The sequence below is a fragment of the Euprymna scolopes genome, chromosome 2 (genome assembly GCF_053919585.1).
Source record: "Euprymna scolopes isolate OS-2025 chromosome 2, ASM5391958v1, whole genome shotgun sequence".
NCBI lineage: Eukaryota > Metazoa > Mollusca > Cephalopoda > Sepiida > Sepiolidae > Euprymna > Euprymna scolopes.
Window position 1 is genome coordinate 141,679,316 of NC_136483.1, and position 20,422 is coordinate 141,699,737.

Consider the following 20,422-nt stretch of genomic DNA (forward strand, 5'->3'; position numbering starts at 1 on the left):
ATCAAATAGGCAAGAAATACATACACAAATGATATATTATTTTAATTGGAATTCATTATTGAGATGAGTATTATTTATTAATTTATTTATTGCGGACTATTATCCTCATTTTTTTCTTAGTTGTTGTTTCACGATGTTTTGGCCGACTATTCTGTTGGCCTTTGTCAGGTGGTAACCGCAACGGGATAGGAACTCCAAATCTCCTAACTGCATTCTCAGCAATTACTGCCATCCATAGTTGTTGTCGTCTTACCACGTTTTGGCCAAGTAAGCCTCTGACAGGCTTTGGGTAGGATTAAAATTGCTATCTTCAGACAATTCTCATCTGGAACCATAGAGATTCAACATGGCACAGTGGATAGAGACATTGAATCTCTACAGTTCCAGGTGAGAATTGTCGGAAGATAGCGGTTTCACTTCTACCCAAAGCCTGCCAGAGGCTTACTTGGCCAAAACATAGTGAGACAACAACTATGTATGGCAGTAATTGCTGAGAAAGCAGTTAGGAGATTCGGAGTTCCTATCCCGTTGCCTCCCATTTCTTATATTCTACCCAAATGGATGAGAGGGGATTGCAAATTGCATTGCTATGATGACTGAACTTATGCATTCATGATCTGAAAGTTTTATCTCTGTTGCAGGTATTGACGGTGTGAGCCCAAGAAAGCACCCCGTCATGGACGTGCATCATATGCAGAGATGCATCATTGAATTCCTGGCAAAAGTGCATTAATAATAATGATGACTATGCAGAAAAATTAATTCTGAAGGATGAAAGATTGTTCATTTTAATGATACTACTCCCATCTTCGTAGCTCTTTAACTTTGAGTTTAAAAAAATAGACTTTACTTTTGGAATGATCCTCGTATTTTTATTAAAACTTCTATGTTTTCTCTATCTTTTTCTTTATCTCTACCCACCCAACCCATTCCTTTTACACACAGAGTTCATAAGGGAATTAACTCCTGGATTTAAAAAAAAAAAAAAATCTGCGGTCTCCTTTTATATACTCTGGCTGAAAAACTGTCCCTTCCTTACAAAATCTGTACCAGTTTAGAGTTAAAGAATGAATAATTTTTTAAAAATTTTAGATATTATTCAAAAAATTACTAAGCAGACCAGGCCTAGATTTTAGTAGCATTTGGGAGCCTCTAATTGTAGAAACCCCCCCCCCAAAAAAAAACCCATTGTACACCCTTAAAATTTCAGTGAGGAAAAAAGAGATAATTCGCTGTCGATCTTTATTAGAATTGCCCCCCCCCTTTGTCAACCATTTTTTTTTTTTTTTTTTTTTTTTTACAAATTAGAAGCAATATCCATAAAATAGAGACTAACAGACAGAATACAAAAATATCTATGGAGCCAGTAACTTTTTTCTTTTCCCAACAACAAACATGCCTGAGAACAGTCGAAGGACAATCCGCCCGAAACATTGCACAAATAACACTCAAGATGAAAACAATAGTCCGATCAATACAAGTAATATAAAATTTCATATAATTCTATATATATATATATATATATAAAAAATACTAATTTCAATGGAAATTATAAGCATTATATATATATATATATATATATATATATATATATATATATATATATTCTGTTATATATTAACTTCACTGTCCACTTTCTCTATTTATTGCTTTCTTTTATTTTAGATTTAAGTCAGCAATGAATTTTAGAAAAATACTCAAAAGTAGTAATTTGCATTACATATTGAATGGTTCATAGTTTTCTGTATAGATCAGAACATTTAAATAGAATGAAGGTAGTGTAATTATTTTGGATACATCAAAATTGTTAAGAAAATCAACTTCAAATAAGATAAAATTATAACTGTATTCCCAGCTCAAACAAACATAAAACATTGATTTTTGTTATTTAACATCAATTAAATAAATTAGTAAAAGTAAAACACAAATTCTTTAGCAAGCTACCACCAGCAAGAAAATAAACCAAAATATTTTAACATTAAAAATTGTTTTCTTTATACTTTTGACCCACTATCATCATATACAGTTTAATATTCATTTTACATGCATTAGACAGCTTTAAGAAATTGACTCTCAAACTGACATAATAATGTATTTTTCTTGTTGGGTAATATGACTCCCGGACAACACCAGATTGCCTGGGGAGAAGTAAAGTGAAATATGGCACTGTGATTATTAATAAGGGTTATGAAATATTTCACTAAGAGAAAAATGTTATTGAAATGGGACAGGTAGTTAGAATAAAAAAATATGTTAAATATTTATATAAAATTGGAAGTTTAGTTTATAAAACAATAAGATAAAACACATACGACTGACCTAGTTATGTGACATAAGGCTTAGATAGTAAAAAAAAAAACAAAAAAACGAAGTGAGAGATGATATAGTCACATAAAACAGTTTTTGCAAGGGTTTGAGTTTGTCATTCAGCAGTGTGAGTAGTCTAGTGAATAAAAGGGAATTCTGTCTCTGCGGTTCACTGAAGCATCTAGTGAACCCACTAGTAGAAAGAATGCAGGAATTCTACAGAACCGTGCAAATTCAGAAACTCTGAACATCATGGAACTAAAGACCTGTAAACTATAACTCAATGTTTTGGTGTTTCCATTCAGAAGATGCCTTCATTCCAGATACCAACCACCAGAAGAGAGGGGAAACTATAAAATAAGGTCTGTGACTTGTCTGCTGCCAAGCAGGCAAAGATGTTAGTTGAAGATATTTACAGGCATCTCTATAAAATCTTATGTGTTGCGTTTGTGAACTATGTGCACGCACTACACACACTCATGGCCCCTCAATAAACATTACATCGATTTGTGTTTTGGTTCGCACTTGTTATATATGCATCATTTACTTTAACACACACATATATATATATACCTGTATGATGCAAAAGGAATGTACAAACATTAATATACATGAAACGAATTATTTTAGTGCAACTAATCAAATAAAATTGTAATCGTTTTATATTTTTTTGATGTTAGTACATGCAAGAAAGATATCACACACCTGTTCTTGGCTACCTTTGTTAGAGGAACACATGCTGTATAGATTCGGCAGAACATCAATTTGATTTCCAAGTATAAACAGAAAAGAATAAAGGAAAGGAAGTCTTTGTCTTACCTGAAGCTTCCATAGACTATGAGAAGAATAGAAATCACAAATGTTGATAACCTTGAGGAATCTACCACTGAAATGGCTCTGGAAAAAAAAAAAAAAAAAAAAAAAAGTTATATTTTTTTTGTTTATCCAACTACCCAAACAATACTTATTGCAAACTACTTATTGTATATGATTAATTACACATAAGTTGCTTTATTTTTCATAAATACCTGAGAGAGCGGATGAGTGAGTTCATAGTTTTATCCAACAGTATTAAGTGATACCCAAAATCGATCATATTCAAACCTTATCTCAGCAGATTCCATAATCTACAACAGTGTCCTTTTGGACAATCACATATCTCAATATAAAAGGGAGGTAATTTTTAAGATTATGATTATAATTGCAAGCACATAGCGTATACTTCAGTGAAATATATAACACAAGACAACAACTAATAAAAAGAAAGACTGAAAATTTCATTTACTTGTGTTACATGGATGAAAAGGCCATCTAGAAAATAATACTTTCAAATATTCTAAATTTAAAAGGAAAATAATTCTTTGCCTTTAAGTTATCTCCCTTGATCAAAACAGCATTTTGGAAAACAGTTATGTGTCCCTGAATTTGAACCAGGGGATAATGTGAAATATAAAATATTAGCTCAGTGAGAGTAAATTCCATCTTCTTGCTTAATTTTATGTGGAATTTTCTATTTCTAACCTTATTTTTTTTTTTTTTTTTTTCCACACACCTACATCTACTCAAGCACTCTCAAGTGCCCAGTTTTAGGGGTGGGGTGTGTCGGGAGTGGGGAAACGGCGTTCATTGCCCGAGACAAGGAACAAGATCTACCACTGGGTGTTTCTGTCGAATCACTGTTATAGTGTCTATGCGCCTGACTAATAGGCAAAGAAGGAGTATGGAAGCCGGGCGATAGACAGAACCTATCTACTCCTTAAGCAATTGAGATGCCCCATGGGGAAATATTTTTTTCTCTTCCTGCTGAACAGTGTGCAAACGAGACCACTGAATGGTTCAAAACTGCAATCGAAGCACATGTTCCCATGCGGAAATTTTATAGCAAGCCCCCACTCTCCCCAATGGTTTACTTCGACTTGCGCAACTGCCATTGCTCAGGCAGCATGCATACCGCAGATTTAACCGACATAAGTCCAGTTCAAACAGACAGAAGTACATAGAAGCTAGAAGTAACATTAAGAAAGAAATAGCGACAGCTAAGAGAGAATTTATGGAAACCACTAAAAAACGCATCGAAGCACAAAAACTAGGAACTCGTGACTTCTGGAAAATCTACAACAGTGTAGTAAATAATGGACAATCAACAATTCCCCCACTAACCAACAAGCACAAGGTTGTTTGCTCAGCAACCGAAAAGGCTAACATGCTTGCCAGTCGGTTTGCCTCAAACTCCATACTGGACCCTTCCACCCACCCCCTACCTGACTTTCCTATGCGGACAGACACCACGCTAGACGATCTGAAAATCACCCCTGCTCAGGTGCATGCTATCATAAAAAACCTTTACACTTCAAAAGCATGTGGACCCGATCTCATCCCAGCTGTGCTAATAAAGTGTTCAGCCGAAGTAGCTCCAGTTCTCTCCAAACTCTACAACAAATGCCTTAATGAATCTTGCTTTCCAGGCTGTTGGAAAACTGCTTCTGTGGTACCAGTATTCAAGAATTCTGGCGAAAAAACTGACCCATTAAATTATCGCCCCATTAGCCGCCTCCCACTTTTTGCCAAAATATTTGAGACCGTAATTAACCATGCTCTAGTCCATCACCTTACAGATGCTAAACTTCTGACTGACCAACAATATGGATTTAGACAAGCCTGTTCCACAGCAGACATCCTAACTAATCTCTGAATGTATATACCATTCACTGGACAAAGTGTGTGTGGGGGGGGGGGCAGAGCGGTAGCCTTTTGACAGGGTAGATTAGATCATATGGTATCACTGGTAGAATACTTAACATAATTAAATCCTTCTTAGATAAGAGAAAAATCCAGGTTGTCCTTGACGGTCATACATCTAAACAATATGATATAAATGCGGGAGTGCCCCAGGGATCTATCCTTGGACCTCTGCTGTTCCTGATATTCATAAATGACCTCCCCGACAAAATTGCCTCTGAGATGGGGATATATGCTGATGACACCACACTCTATAGCAGGCACGACAGGAAAACAAATGAACATATATCTAAAGAAATGGCAGAAACACTAGAGGATGACCTCCAATCTGTAGTGGAATGGGGACAAAAATGGATGGTCACGTTCAATGCCGCCAAGACTAAACTAGTTTCATTCAATAATTACAAGAAACCTTCTCTACCGCCTATAGAAATGGCCAACGACTCTTTATCTGAGAGTACGTCTTTCAAGCTCCTTGGCCTAACGTTCACAGGAAACATGAGTTGGAACAATTACATCGAGGGCATTGCCAGGGCCGCTGCAAGGAAGGTGAGCTCTCTCTACCGTGCTAGAAAACTACTAACACCCGAAAGTATCCTGTACCTCTATAAGGCAACCATTCGCCCATGTATGGAGTATTGCTGTCATATTTGGGCTGGTGCATCGGCTACTAGTCTCTTGCTCCTTGACAGGGTTCAAAAGAGAGTTGCAAATCTGATAGGCCCTAAACTGGCATCTAAGCTTCAGCCTCTGTCCCATCGATGAAACGTTGCATCCCTCTGCCTGTTCTACAAGTATTTTAATGGTGAATGCTCTGACGAACTGCAGACACTTGTGCCCCACGACGTGAACATCCTCGACAGACCCAACAGGCTGCAAAATCCCACCCCCACACTGTAGAGATCCCTAGATGTAAAAGATCTTTCTACTCCGGTAGTTTCTTCCCCAGAACCGCTAGACTTTGGAATTCCATTCCAGGTCACTGCTTCCCAACTGTACTGACATGCAGAAGTTCAAGTGCAACGTGAACCAACATCTTGCTGCCCAAATTCCTACATAATACCCCAGTAGTTGTTGCCCCTGATAGTAGCCCCCTACACCAAATGTGCCTTGTTTGGGGTGAAAATGTAATATTTGCTATAGAAAGAGTTTTGTCAGCCAATTTCACTAACAAAGACTTGAGTTTACCCATTGCATATTGTTTTCAGACAGTTGCATAAAAGTACCGCAAGTTGGGATAAAATCATGCCAGCAAACAATACATTCTAATCGATCAGCTATGATTGCTTACTTAGAAATTATAAAATTCTATTATATGATACAAAGGGAACAACTCTACAAAATGATTTCCATGTTCAAATCCTATTGAATTTACATTTTCGTTTTGTGTACTTAATGTTTATTGATATATAATCAAAATTAACAATGTTGAATTGCTAAAACTCGGTATGTAGGTAGATAAATTTGACTTGTTAAAGTGTGAAAAAATTTGATCAGAAATACCCATGGAAGGAGAAAGACAGAAAAGCTTTTTAAATAGAACATTAAAAAATACAAGCAGGGGTGCCTGGCATAGCCTGGTCATAAAATATGCTTAAATAAGGAATTTTAATTTATGCAAAGTCAATTTTCTACCGATTCTTATAGATTTTAAAGTTGTGATTTCAAAAATAAAAAATAGATCCATACGACTTGGGTGCATTAGCTTGAATTAAAACCAAAACCAAAACTTCAGAAAAAAAAAAAAAAATATATATATATATATATATACATGCATATATATATACACACACACAGCATAATCATGTTCACAAACCCGTTCTCGTCAGATCACTGAAGTTAAGCAACACTGAGCCTGGTTAGTACTCGATAGGTGACCATTTGGAAACTCTAGGTGCCGCTTATCTCGGCATTTGTTTCCAGTCATCCTGTACATACACTTCACTTGCCACTGGTATTTAACAATGTCGACTAAGGAAAGGTGTGGTTAGAGATTACACACCTCCTGCCATAAAAATTTCACACGCAGGCATCTCTTTGTGGATATCCATAGTCTGTCAAAGGCTGAAGGAGCCTTATATATATATATATATATATTATATTATATTATATTATATATATAAAAACTTGATATTAAATCAATATAATTAAAACTGAAACCAAAACTTGGTAAAATTGTTTATAAAAAAGATAGATGACTTGAGTGCCATCAGCTATAATCAAAACCGAAACCAAAACTTATGAAAAATTCTTGGTAAAATTACAAGAAATGGAAGGTCATGACAACAGTCACTCGGGGGTAAAAAAAACAAACAAAAAAAAAAATGATAGGATTGTGAGGTAGATTTTATAGTCAAATAACTGAAGTTGCTTCTAGCGTGTAGGTAGAAAGCAGCGTTAGGTATGTGAAAAGGATCTTTACAATTTTCAGATACAACTAACCAAACCGACTCCCTCATTTGAAATGATGACTTCCATATTTAGTACAAATAAACTTTAATCTATACCTAACTTGTCCACCAAGATTATATGCCATAAATTTCCAGAGAGGTGGGCGAATACAGAATTGAGCCATGTAGGAGTACGTATTCCCTGCTGAGGCATGGTGAAGAGGAGTCATGTTTTCTTAAAAGTTTTAGTCAAAAAATTTCCAGCAGTATTTGAAGCAAATACAAATTGCAGTCCAATGTCAGGCATAATCAATACTGAACACTACCTAGTGTTTTGTTTTTTTTTATTTTTATCAGTGAGATAATCTTAGAGATGATGGCCATCCTATTTTCAGCTAGAGGTTAAATAATAGAATAGACTAAACTCTAGAGCCATGTTAAGGAAAGAGATGGAAAACTAAATTAACACCAACCTCAAGTGATGACTGAAATGGAGCAAGTTACAAAAAAGCAAAATAAATAAAATAAAATGAAAACAATGTACAGTGATAAAACAACATCTGTTGGCCTTTCATAAATGAAGCTTGAACAACAAGTTAGATACAGACTGAAATTTATTTGTACCATATAAGGTGGGCTTGCAGAAAGGCACTGAATTTTATAACCTAGGGGAAAAAAAAAAACTTATGATTCCATGAATTGAGACTTATTACAAGAGTTCATATGTTGTAAAAAATGATGATAAATAGCACAGAATATATTTTATTGTAATAAAACATTTTAGAGAAGGTCAAATAGCACAAAAGAAATGGGGACAAAATACATTCATGCAGTCTATTAAGAAAACATGACTTCTCTTCACCAAGTTAGGGTGGCATGCCTCAGCAGGGAATACATATTCCTACTTGGCTCAATTCTGTATTCATCCAACTGAAATTTTATGGCATGTAATCTTTTTCCTACCATACAATTTTAATAGCATTGAATATTTTTTTAATTTTTGGAATTTTGCATTTATTATTTAGATTATTTGGATTCTTCAGACTACTGTTCTCATCTTGAGCGTTATTTTAACAATGTCAACTCATCTTGGGTGTTATTTTAACAATGTTTCAGTCAATGTAATCTCCAACCTTCTTCAGTTGTATCTTATCAAACTCAGGGAATCTTCCTGCCAAATTCAAATTTCAAACGGAACCCTTTATTTAATCCACAGGGGTAGCATACTCTTGTTCCATCAGCAAATCCTAAATAATTTACAACTGAATTTTGAGTTCTACCTGCACTAAGGATTGAATCTTCAACCTCCAGAAGATTGTAACTTTACAACTAAATTTTACCAAGTCCTTTATCCACTATGTCACAGACTTAAGAGGTTAGATACAAGGTCAGGTATGATTTTGAAAAATCAGCACAAGATAAGCACACTCTAAACTATAAAACTATAAAAATGCCTGAGCAGCCTTGATGGCATTCCCTGATAAAGGCACCTCGGGCAATTAGCAAGAAACTAACCTTTTGTCAGAGAGAAGGTAAAGCTCGAGAAAGTGGATCCTTTAGGACTGAACAGAACCATGCCTCAGCCCGACAGCAACAAAACCATCATTGTACTGATTGTCAAGAATGTATTGCAGACTGGTATAAACCACAAGTTGTGTCAAAAGGTATAAGTTAGTAAATCAGGGATGTCTTTTGTTATCCATTTCTATCATCAGTCAATTCTTCACTCAATCTGTATCCTCATGAACAAGGTTAAGGAGTCAGATGTTATACCTATTTACTATGCCTCCCCACGGGACAGAGTTAGACACCGGGGTCGTTTTTTAACGTGGAGAAAAGGTACAAAAATAAAAATTGTCTCAGTCGTGAAGGATTTCTCCTCCACCGAAAGAGAACAAGAAAATGAAGTGCAGCATCTGAAGAACAGATACTACACTTTGATCTTAAGGACTGGCTCTAATTCCTAGAATTCCACAAGTTCAGAGTACTAAAATTCTAAATATTTTGACTATACAATTTGATACCTTGTCTTCACGTATTCAGTTTTTCAATACAAATGCCTATATGAGTAATAATTTCCTTTCTTATAAACAGTTTATATGTAATGATAATTTGGAATGAAGTTTAAATTGTCGTTTTAATAGAGTGACACTAACACAAGACTGGTTTATTTTCACTATTTTTATGTCAGTGCGAAAAATAAATTTAGAAGTGCTATAAAAATAGACCTGTACTGTAAAAATACTCACTGCCTATGGAGAATGCAATTTTAGAACATATCTAACATATAAAGTTATATTGTTGGATTTTTTTTTTAAAGTTAGACCTAAATAGCATTTAAACTAACACATCAAACTTTGATTTTGCCTATCCAATTTTCATGTTTTATTGTTGTATGTCATTATCATAACAACATACTGCATAAGTTTCCCCCCCCCCCAATATTATGCCTGCACAGACAACTTGGAAAGTACAAACCTATTTTAATGTCAGAAAAAAAAAAAAAAAAAAAAAACTTTTTCAAGGGAAATAACTTATTTTTGATTGAAAAATATGAACTGTTTTCCTTACAACTAAAATTGTATCTCTTTTTCTATCCATATATATATAGTGTGTGAGAGAGAGATTCTCCTACAGCCACACCAGTGGACCGATTATGACCAAACCTGGCATGATGACGGTCCCCGACCTAGTAATGGTGCACACTATTTTTCAAGGTCATGGTCAGAGATTAGTCGGGACTTTGTTGTATGCTCAGGTACCTTTGCTAATAAAAGATATATAAACTGTGCAAACAAATAAAAATTAAAGACTAAAATAACTGTTACATTCAGGTACCTTTTGTAATAAAGCAAGTCAATTTGTATAAATATAATGTCCATTTTTCAAATATCTGATTATATAACTGACAGTTACTAGAAGCTGTTCTGCTGAGCCCAACCATTCTGCAAAACGAATGAGAGCAATTACCTAATTAGGCGGAAGCAAACTTTCAATTTCCCCACCCATAACATTGTTCAGATGAAAGGCGGTTCCAGAGCATCAGTTACCAATAATTTTGCAGTGTCTCTATTGGAAATTATTTGCACAAACTTTATTATGCGAGTCACCTGTACACATTTATTCCTGACCAACAAGAACAGGTTTGTATTTATTGGAATGAATAAATAAAGATGGTTTCATGAAAAACACTCACGTGATAGTTGCTGGTTCTGCCATCTGGTCGTCTGTGGCTCCCATGGTAGTCTCACTCTACCTGCAAAAAAAAAAAATAAATAAAATAAAATAAATAAATAAATAAAATAGTAAAACTGCAAATATCTATACAATAATATAGCAAGACATTTTGTGTTCACATTGCCAAATATTTCTCCTATTTTCTACTGTGCTAAAACTAATTAGAAATTCCATGAACAAACTTTCTTTCCTAAAACTATCTGCCTGTGGAACTATACTACAAGGCTGCTTTCCAGCTGACTACAACATGGTCGTTTTCAAGTTTAATGTAAACAAGTTTTTGTTGTCTTCTTAATCAAATTCTACCAAATTTCTACTGATCATGACACTTGTTTCTCTAACCGACCCTTACTTTTGAGTGGCCTTCAGGTCTTGATAAGTGATTACATCCATGTAAAAAAAAAAATAAATAAATTAATTAAAAAAAAAAAGAAAAAAAAAAAAGTACGTTATCACCTTTCACATGCATAAAAACAGAGGTTGCCTGATCACCAAAGATAATGATTGATAATTCGCCTGATGTTACTAAGGTAAACAAAAAAAATTATGACTTTACTCATTTTAAAATGAATTGTTCCAAAATTGAAATCTATTGTTTCGACTAAAAAGTATGATTAGAAATAAATACTAGCAGGGTCACCCGGCATTGCCCGGTCATAAAATATGCTTAAATATGATATTTTAGTTTACGCAGATTTCATATTTATTATTATTATAGAGTAAATTCTCTATTAATTATTTCATATTATATTGTACCCATAGTCATGATTTGAAAAGTAAAAAAAAAAATATGATTTGAGTGCCATCAGCTAGAATCGAAACCTTGAGACAGAAAAATAAGATAAAAGAAATAGAAAGGATAGAAGAAAGAGCAGATAATATATATATATATATATATATATATATATATATATATATATATAGCCATGTTTTTGATGAACAAGATTGAAGCAGGAGGGCATGCAGACGATCCACAAAGTTTTATAATTATATAGATATTAGGTTGACAAGAAGGTTCATGCACAATTTTTGGTTTTGATTTCAAATGATGCATTTTCAAATAAGTTTTCACTATAATACCTTTACTTTATATATAAATTTAAATTACAATCGTTTGAAAATAATTATATCTTCTTTTCAGTATGTTGAATACGAGATGGAAAAAATGCTAATTCACACAATTTTCTTATTTCAATTCCAGCTAGGCTGAAAAACTGCTGAAACAGCTTGTGATATCAACAAAGAGTTTGGCCCAGGAACTACTACTGAACGCACAGCACAATGGTGATTTAAGAAATTTTGTGACGACGACGAGAATCTTGAAGATGATGAGCGTAGTGGTCGGCCATCGGATGTTGATAATGATCAATTAAGAGCCTTAGTTGAAGCCAATCCACGCATAACTCTTCAGGAACTTGCTTCTGAATTAGACATAATGTATACAATGATTTCCAACCACTTGAGAGAGATCGGAAAGACAAACAAACTTGATAAATGGGTGTCTCATGAATTGAACAACCAAAAGAAATGCCGTTATGAAATGTAACCTTCCCTTCTTTTACACAAGAACAACCCGTTTCTGGACCGGATTCTAACTTGTGATGAAAAGTGGGTTCTTTATGACAGATCAATGGTTAGAAACTGACGAAGCTCCACAACACTTCCTCAAGCCAGAGTTGCACCCAAAAAAGTTATGGTGACTGTTTGGTGGTCTGCAACCAGTCTCATCCATTACAGTTTTTTTGAATGCAGGCAAAACCATTATGGCGAAGCAGTATTGTCAACAAATGGATGAAATGCATAAGAAACTTCGACAATACTCAGCATTAGTGAACAGAAAAGACTCAATTCTTCTCCACGACAATGCCCAGCTGCACATTGCTGAACCGACCTTGAACGAATTGGGGTACAAAACTGCCTCATCCGCCATACTCTCCAGACCTCATCTACCAACTACCACTTTTTCAAGCATCTCGACAACTTTTTGCATGAGAAATACTTCAAAAATGCCTTCAGTGACTTCATCGCCACCAGAATGAAAGATTTTTATGTTACTGGCATGAATACACTTGCTTTATGTTGGCAAAAGTGTCTTTATTCTGATGGTGCTTATTTCAATCAATAAATTTTTCTTTGGGCCAAGATATGCTCATCTGAATTCAAAAGTTAAATTCCGCAAGAACTTTCTAATCAACCTATTTCAAAAAGTGGCATTCATTTTATTTTATTGATTTGAATATTAACCAGATAATTTTTAGAGTAAGATAAAGAATATTATTTTAAAAAGAATTGCTACCATTTTAAATAAATAAGAAACATTTGTCTTAGTTAAATACTAGCAGGGAGACCTACATTGCACTGTAGAGAACCTAAAATTGTATTTTATAAAATTATTTTTACATAATGACTTGAATTAAAGTTTAAAATGCAAAAGTGAAATATCATGGTTCAATCGTGCTCTAAATGGAAACATTCATTTCGAACGCACTCCTGTCATATTAAAGAACCTATTGTCAATTTTATATGCTAGGCCATTCTGCTTGTGCAGTGATAAAACTTCTCAAATGAATTTGTGATGTTAGTCTGTATGAGGTCGTTAACTTTGATCAAAACCGGACTGTTCCTTCTTTTTGGATGATTGATTTTCAATATTTATCGAAGACATTATACAAAACCTATCTAAGAACAATCCCAGACATATGAAGTACATTTGTGTGAAATTTCAGAAAAATAGGCCTAGATTTTTCAGAGTCCGTAGGGATCGAACTCACACACATAGGGACAAAGTGCTCTTTATATATGTGAAACGATTTAATTTAACTGACATTGACAATTATTTTTTATGTAAGAAAAGTAATTTTTTTCTTAATATTGACCCTGACAACCACTTATTTCGAAAGAATATTACTATTAACAGTAAATTATATAAAGATTTATGTAGAAAGCATCACGGAATTTCCAGTGAGTTCTACTACTATATATGATATGGTATGGCAATCTTAGTGTCTTGAACATTTTCCTTAATTGGTGTTTAATGACTATGGATCAAATTCAATGCAAATCTGATATATTTGAATCTTCAAAGAAGTTGTGCTCATATTTTGTTCCTAAAAATTTAAAATACTCCAAAGAAACTGACATTTGGAGAATATTTAATTGGTAATGAATACTTAATGTGAAATTTTCATGAAGGGCTTCCACCCACTTTTCACAAAACTTATTCTGCGTCCAACTTCCTGAATAGGAAATAAGTAAACATGCTAATATACCTAAGTATAAAACCAACTTAAAACCAGTATTTTTCAGTAGTGCTCAACACTAGGTAAAGCTTTAAAAATGTTTATCATGTAAACATTTGTGTGACTTACACACCAGCAACACTGTTTTGATGATATTGCCTCTTCAGACTCCACAATAATTATGAAAATAAATTCAGACAATGAGTAGATAAGAAAAAAACAAAAAAAATCGAAATTGTACGGAATTTTACTATATTTATCCGTATTTGTGCACTAAACAATGCTATCTGAGTTTATTTTTCCCCAGAAGTAAAGTAACCAATGAAGTTTAACAAGGTTAATACAAGAGTGCTCAATACTGAAGTAGAGCAGGGTATACTCTTTATTTGTTTTTACATAAGCAGTAATATGTTGCTACACAGTCATGAGCATGTTTTCATGTTTTGGTCAGCTAGTTACCAATAACTAGAGACCTTTTCAGGCAATACAGTTTTCGTATAAGCTGTATCGCTTGAAGAGGTCTCTAGTTACTGGTAACTAGCTGACCGAAACATGCTCATGACTGTGTAGCAACATCTTACTGCTTATGTAAAAACAAAATAAAATAAGTTGGATATAAATCTTTCATTTTAGTGTAAATATTGTGCACGTTTTCTAAGGGTTGAATTAAAATGGTTTAAAAAAAAAAAAAAAGTGAGGGGGGGGGGTTATATTCTCTTTATATAAATCAGTTATTAAAAAAATTCTGCAAGAGAACTGACAAAAATAGGTGTGAAAGTAAGAGACGTTTTCAGGTAAAAGAAGAACACTACATGGCGAGCCGCACGGGCCAGTGTTCAGCACAAAAATGATTGTTGGTAAAAGAAAGTAATTCCACAAAGGAGTTCATTAGTGACCATTCAAGAGGTGGGGGTGGGGGTATTTTCAGTCAGAGAGAAAGATTGGGAATAAAGAGTTGAGAAAGTCAGAACTGAAGACGGACAAAAGTATTCAATACACATTCAGCCAAGAAAAAAAAATGAAAAGAAAAAGTTAAAAAGTTGGTGAGAAGAAAATTATTTTTCAGATTCACTTATAGGTATATGGGTCATATGCAAGCATATTTAATTTTTGTAGAATCATTCCAGTCTCCAAACTGATTTTAAATTAGAGTCATTTTTTTTTTTTAACTATCCACCCCCCTTTATTTTTTGAGTGTTACTGATACTTAGGGTTAGTGATAGGAAATGTTGATTGCATAAAATAACCTTGTAAGGGTTGTCAGTTGCCATCTAGACTTGGGGTTAATAATAGGGCATATTGATTCTATGAACTTACCTTGGGGGTCTACTGTCACTTGGATTTATGGTTAGTGGTAGGGAGTGATAATTCTATAAAATCACTTGTGTTTCTCAAAAATATAATTTACAGGTTTCATAAAACTGTCTGCATTTTGGTTGTTGCTTTTTTTCTGACCTATAGTAAGTAGTTTTTCCAGACCAAGGTGCACATAATGATGTTGAACATGGGCATGGAAAAATACTGTTAAGAGAAATTTCCACATAAGGTCAGAAGAAAAACGCATTTTCCATTAAAAATAAAGTTATAGGTTAGTCTGACATGTAACGTTAACTTGCATCCTGAGAGGAAGCACAGGACAGATAAGAGAATCAATTCTCACTATATGTATTTGACATAAGACAACCCAACGTCCTTTTCCAAGGCTCTTCCACCTCCATAGAGGTTTGCTGAGTAAAGTAAGTTCATCTAGATGTACATGCTGTAAATTACTGTAAAAAGAAAAATTAAACCCCAGAGCAAATAATGGATTTATTTGTTGTTCTTTTTAGTTGCTTATATTATTTCAACTATGATAAAAAGAAAAGATTAACAACTCTATAACTGCCATTAGTACAGAGACGTCACTATCCATTGAGCCAGTTATTCAAAACATGTTAACCAAAGATTCGGCTATTTTCTGTTAATTTGACGATTATACGTCATCTGTTTGGGATAAAAGAATTACCCATACAATGTTAACAGCAGAAAGTCAGAGTTTATTTTCATACAAATCTCCCATCTGAGGAAGTTTTGTTGTAGTCGAGAGTCAGGGTTAGTTCGATTTTATTTTCTTTAAATTGATTCCAAAATTGTTTTTCGTCTCTGACTACACATATGTTCTAGGAATTTTGAACTAAGCCCATAGTTAATCAACTTAGGGTAGATTGTTCTTATCCTACAACCAATGATTTTCTACATATCTCATTTTAATTGTTTTTGTTTTTATGTTTCAGAATATTTTAGATGATGATCGATAATTTGTATTTGGATCATTTAGACTACTGTTCTCATTTTGGATGTTATTCTCAATATTTTAGCCAATATACCGACCAACCGACTTCTGATGCATCTTATTAAACTCTGGAATCTTTGTGACAAACCCGACAATCTGTGTTGACTTTTGAACAGAGTACTTTATTTAATCAACTGGGGTAGATTGCTTTATTCAATGCATTTTAGATATCTCTTACAAATTAATTTTTAAGTCTCTTCATCAGGGATTGAACCCACAATGCCGAGATAGAATCCACTTCAGTATATCACTTAACCAATGCCTTTATTAACTTGTCCACGAGGAATGCATAATGAAGGTCGTCTACCATTGTTATCATATTCGTTTTTTTTTTTTTTTTTTTTTTTTTTTACATACCTGCATGTGTTTGACAGCTTTTAGAAGTTGACTTCCAAATTAAACTATCTCTGAACAGGTCTTATCTCTCTTGCTTTCAAATCCATTCTTATCACTTCCTCCCAGGTTTTCTTTGGTCTTCTCTTGTCAACACAGCTACTTCAACGGTTCTACATCTAGTAGATGTAGAACCTAAGAACTCTCACTCATTCTTTCAATGTGACCAAACCAACAACATCTATTCTACCAACACCTGCAAATGCTATCAAGATTTAAACTTCCTCGGATCTAAGGCTAGTTTTAAGACTCACGTTATGCATCCATTTATCGACCCCTCCCCCATCCTGCCTACAGTGTTAGGAAGTAAAAACAAACAAAAGAATAAAGGAATAAATTTATCAGCAAAACACAGGTCTAAGGAACACAAAAGAAAAATTAAATATGATTGTTAATCAGGGTGTGACAAGAATCAACACAAAGGACCGGACAATAAAATTTAATATATAGTTTGTTTTAGGAGTCAGAATGATGTTTATGACAGTTTACCACATTTAGAGACAGTTTTGGGTTTGCGACAGTTTATACTTGTGAACCAATGCACTCCCCCCTCAGCAACTTCCAATGTGAGATGATGACACGGACAGCCTCTTAATTCTCACTTTCCTTATTTTGTCCTTTAGTTCTCACGTTCCATGAGTGATGTTTCTAACAAAGAGAAAAGAATTGCTGTTTTCTGGGTCAGAACCTATTCCACCTAACACTTTTTTTTTAAGCTCTTTATATCAAATGGTTTCATGCCTTGCTTAAGGCGATTTCCATAAAAGAAAAAAAATAAAATAAAATAAAATAAAATAAAAGAGAAGACTGTGGAAACAGTGGGGTTGGCACTTAATGGAGAACAGACAAACACGTGGCCCTATCACATAAATAGTCCAGTTGAAATTCCCAGAAGATTACAGGAAGACAAAAGGAAGTGAAAAAGGCTGGAGAGTACATCGGCCAAAACGTGAACATAATCAAGATGAGGACAACACGCAGAAATATATAAAGAATATAACTAAGAACACATCATCTCAGAAATGATTAAATGCTAGAAAAGTGGAAGCAGCACAAAAAAAATGTAGGATCCCTTTCCCACTGTCTGTTACGGCATGACCTTTGGTCATGTGCTCCTTACTAGAACGCAAGTTGTCATCAACATATAGCAACTTTAATAGGGGACAAATGTTATAAGAGTTGAGAAATGTCAAAAATGAACATGACAGACGACCTTTCTAGTGAGGTGTCACCACTTACCAGATCTAAAAGCCACTGGAGGATAAGGGTTAAACAATAAAATTGTTGCCCTAGAAAAGACGACACGATTCCATTTCTGTTTGATAAAAACGTTTTTTGTTTTTTTTGTTGCAAACCACCTACTAGTTGGCCAGTTGTGTACAAATCCCAAGAGTGATAAGAAGCCTTCTATCATGTCTGAAAGTGACACAATGTTCAACGAACGCGATCAGAGGTGCGCTGCTGTACAACTCATGCTCTCAACCGATCCAAGTTATGACAACAAGACCATTGCTAGCACCCTCAAAATGTAAATCTGAATGGTTCAACGCTGGAGGGCATGCCCAAGACGATGAAAATAAAATATCCAGCAATGGTTAGAGTCTTTGGTGTAATTTCAAGTGAGGGCCACATCATACCACCTCACATCTTCAAAGTCAGCTTGAAAATCAACACCAAAATGTATCTGGATGTACTGATCCCATGGTGCAACTAGGTGGCCACTGGCAGACCCTGGATGTGGCAGCGGAACTCTGTGCTGGCTCATAAGTCCAAAGAGACTCGGGCTTGGCTTCAGAAGGAGTGCTACAACTTGGTACCCTTCTCTCACTGGCTCTCTCCTCCCGACCTGAACCTGCTGAACTACTATGTCGAGAACATCACCAACATGACCTCTCACACCAAAGGCAACCTGATCGCCAGATTCCGCTAAGTATTCACTGAACTCCCACTGGCGCTTGTGGAAAAGGCATGCTTCCAGTTCTGGACCTGTATCAAGGTGGTGATTGAGGCTAAAGGCGTCTACATTAAATAGATGTCAGCTCTACTACATAATCAAGTTACTTGAATTGATTTTTTTCAATAAACGTTTTAAAATAAAACTGTTGTATTGTTTTTTTAAGGGCGACAATTTTATCGTTCTTCCCTGTATTTATGAGGACAGTTTATGACAAGTGTTTAATATCAGACTTTAAGAGGACCCCATTGCAGTCCTCACGAAAGCAATCTTGCAACAACTTGTTCCACAGATGGGAAGTTCTTGGGAATAAATTATTCATGGAAATTCCGTTTAATGTTAGAAATACAATGAAAGATAGGAAAGGTCTTTTTGCAGTGGTGATAACACAAGTTCTGGCTGTGAATGTCTTACAAGGAGTAAACTAGAGATTGAAGCTCAGTTCAGCACCTTCCATGTAAATAACGAGCATAGAAAGACTGGCAATGTCTTCTCTATGAGAAAGAGGACTATAGGGAATAGAAGAGATCACTCTGCTCCCACTAGATCGCAAAGTCTATTTTGATCACTGCTAGGACAAGAAAGAACATTTTGACCGGCAGCTCATCAAATGTGGTAGCAGTATTCCATTCAATAGTTTGCACCCCCTCCCCCCGATTTTGTTTGCAATAAAGAAGAAAATGGCTGAGAGCATTCGTTTTTTGTTTTGTTTTTTTAGGAAGGTTGGCTCCACACTTTTGGTCCAAGAGAGTAGAACCACTGATCCACCCACCAATATATATATATATGTTTTTCTTTTTAAATTATTTATTATAAACCAATATGCCAGATTATATATTAAAAAAGTTATCACAGTTTCACCAGATATAATGCCAGGCATAAGATGGAAGTGAACGAAATTCTCAACACTTCAGGGGAAGAGACTAAAACTGAGAACAAGTGTTTCAGATGAGCTAACACAATGTTAAATAATGCAGGAGTATTGGTAGAAACCTCAGTTGAAACATGACCTATCATACTGCTAATCTAAGGAGCATACAATTAAGCAATGAGTTTAAACGTAAGTGACTGCCTCCCTTCTCCTTTAACTCTTTTCTCCCCTCTCTTTGACTTTTCAGCGCACTGGACGATCACGGGTTAATAAATCATTCATCTTCTCAGATTGTGTTGTTGAATCAATTCAATGATAAATAATGTGAGAAAATGTTTTCAATCTTTTATTACAGCCAACAGAGCTAACTTCAGTCCTCAAAGGAAAAAACAAACACACACACATCATGACACAAGCCAGAAGACAAAGTATGATTTTAAGAGAAAATGCTCAAGATATGATTAATTGAAATAAACGACTGTGTATCATTAAATTGATGACTAATCACTGGCTATGCAATAAGTCCCTATTTATGTCCCTCCTACCACGGGATCATGTGACGCAAGGGTTAGAAAGTGGGATTTAAAAAGTCAAAACCCTAGAGGAAAAGCACTCTGGCCTGCAAAAAAAATGTCTGGGCAGTCCTGTTGGCATCCCTAGTAGGAGTGCCTCAGACGATTAACAGTAAACTAAACACTTAAAAAAGGTAACAAGGCAAAGACTGTGAGAGTGAACCGTTTAGAACTGCACAGGAACAGAGAGAACAAGCCATTTCAATGGCCTATACTCTGTTGGCTTTGGTATTAAAAGACCCCCCCCTCCGGTTGGAGTATTTATCTGAATCAAACAAATTATTGAAAGTTGAAGTCAACCTCCCCACCACCACCATCACCAGATAACTTTCCACATCAGAGGTGGGGAATCAGAAATTAATTGCATGAATCAGAGAAGGGTGTGTGC

At 35.0% G+C, this 20,422-nt stretch overlaps 1 protein-coding gene across 3 annotated transcripts in view; it reads right to left on the reverse strand.

Moving 5' to 3' along the window:
* LOC145296798 (signal peptide peptidase-like 3) overlaps nucleotides 1-20,422 on the reverse strand; it is a 344,500-nt gene that overhangs the window by 110,246 nt on the left and 213,832 nt on the right. For all 3 annotated transcript variants that reach the window (XM_080142870.1, XM_080142879.1, XM_080142889.1), the window contains 2 exons: nucleotides 10,633-10,692; nucleotides 3,127-3,204 (listed from right to left, as the gene is read on the reverse strand). In XM_080142870.1, coding sequence (XP_079998996.1) covers nucleotides 3,127-3,204; nucleotides 10,633-10,676 — 122 coding nt within the window. In that variant the 5' untranslated portion in view covers nucleotides 10,677-10,692. The remainder of the gene's footprint in view (nucleotides 1-3,126; nucleotides 3,205-10,632; nucleotides 10,693-20,422) is intronic.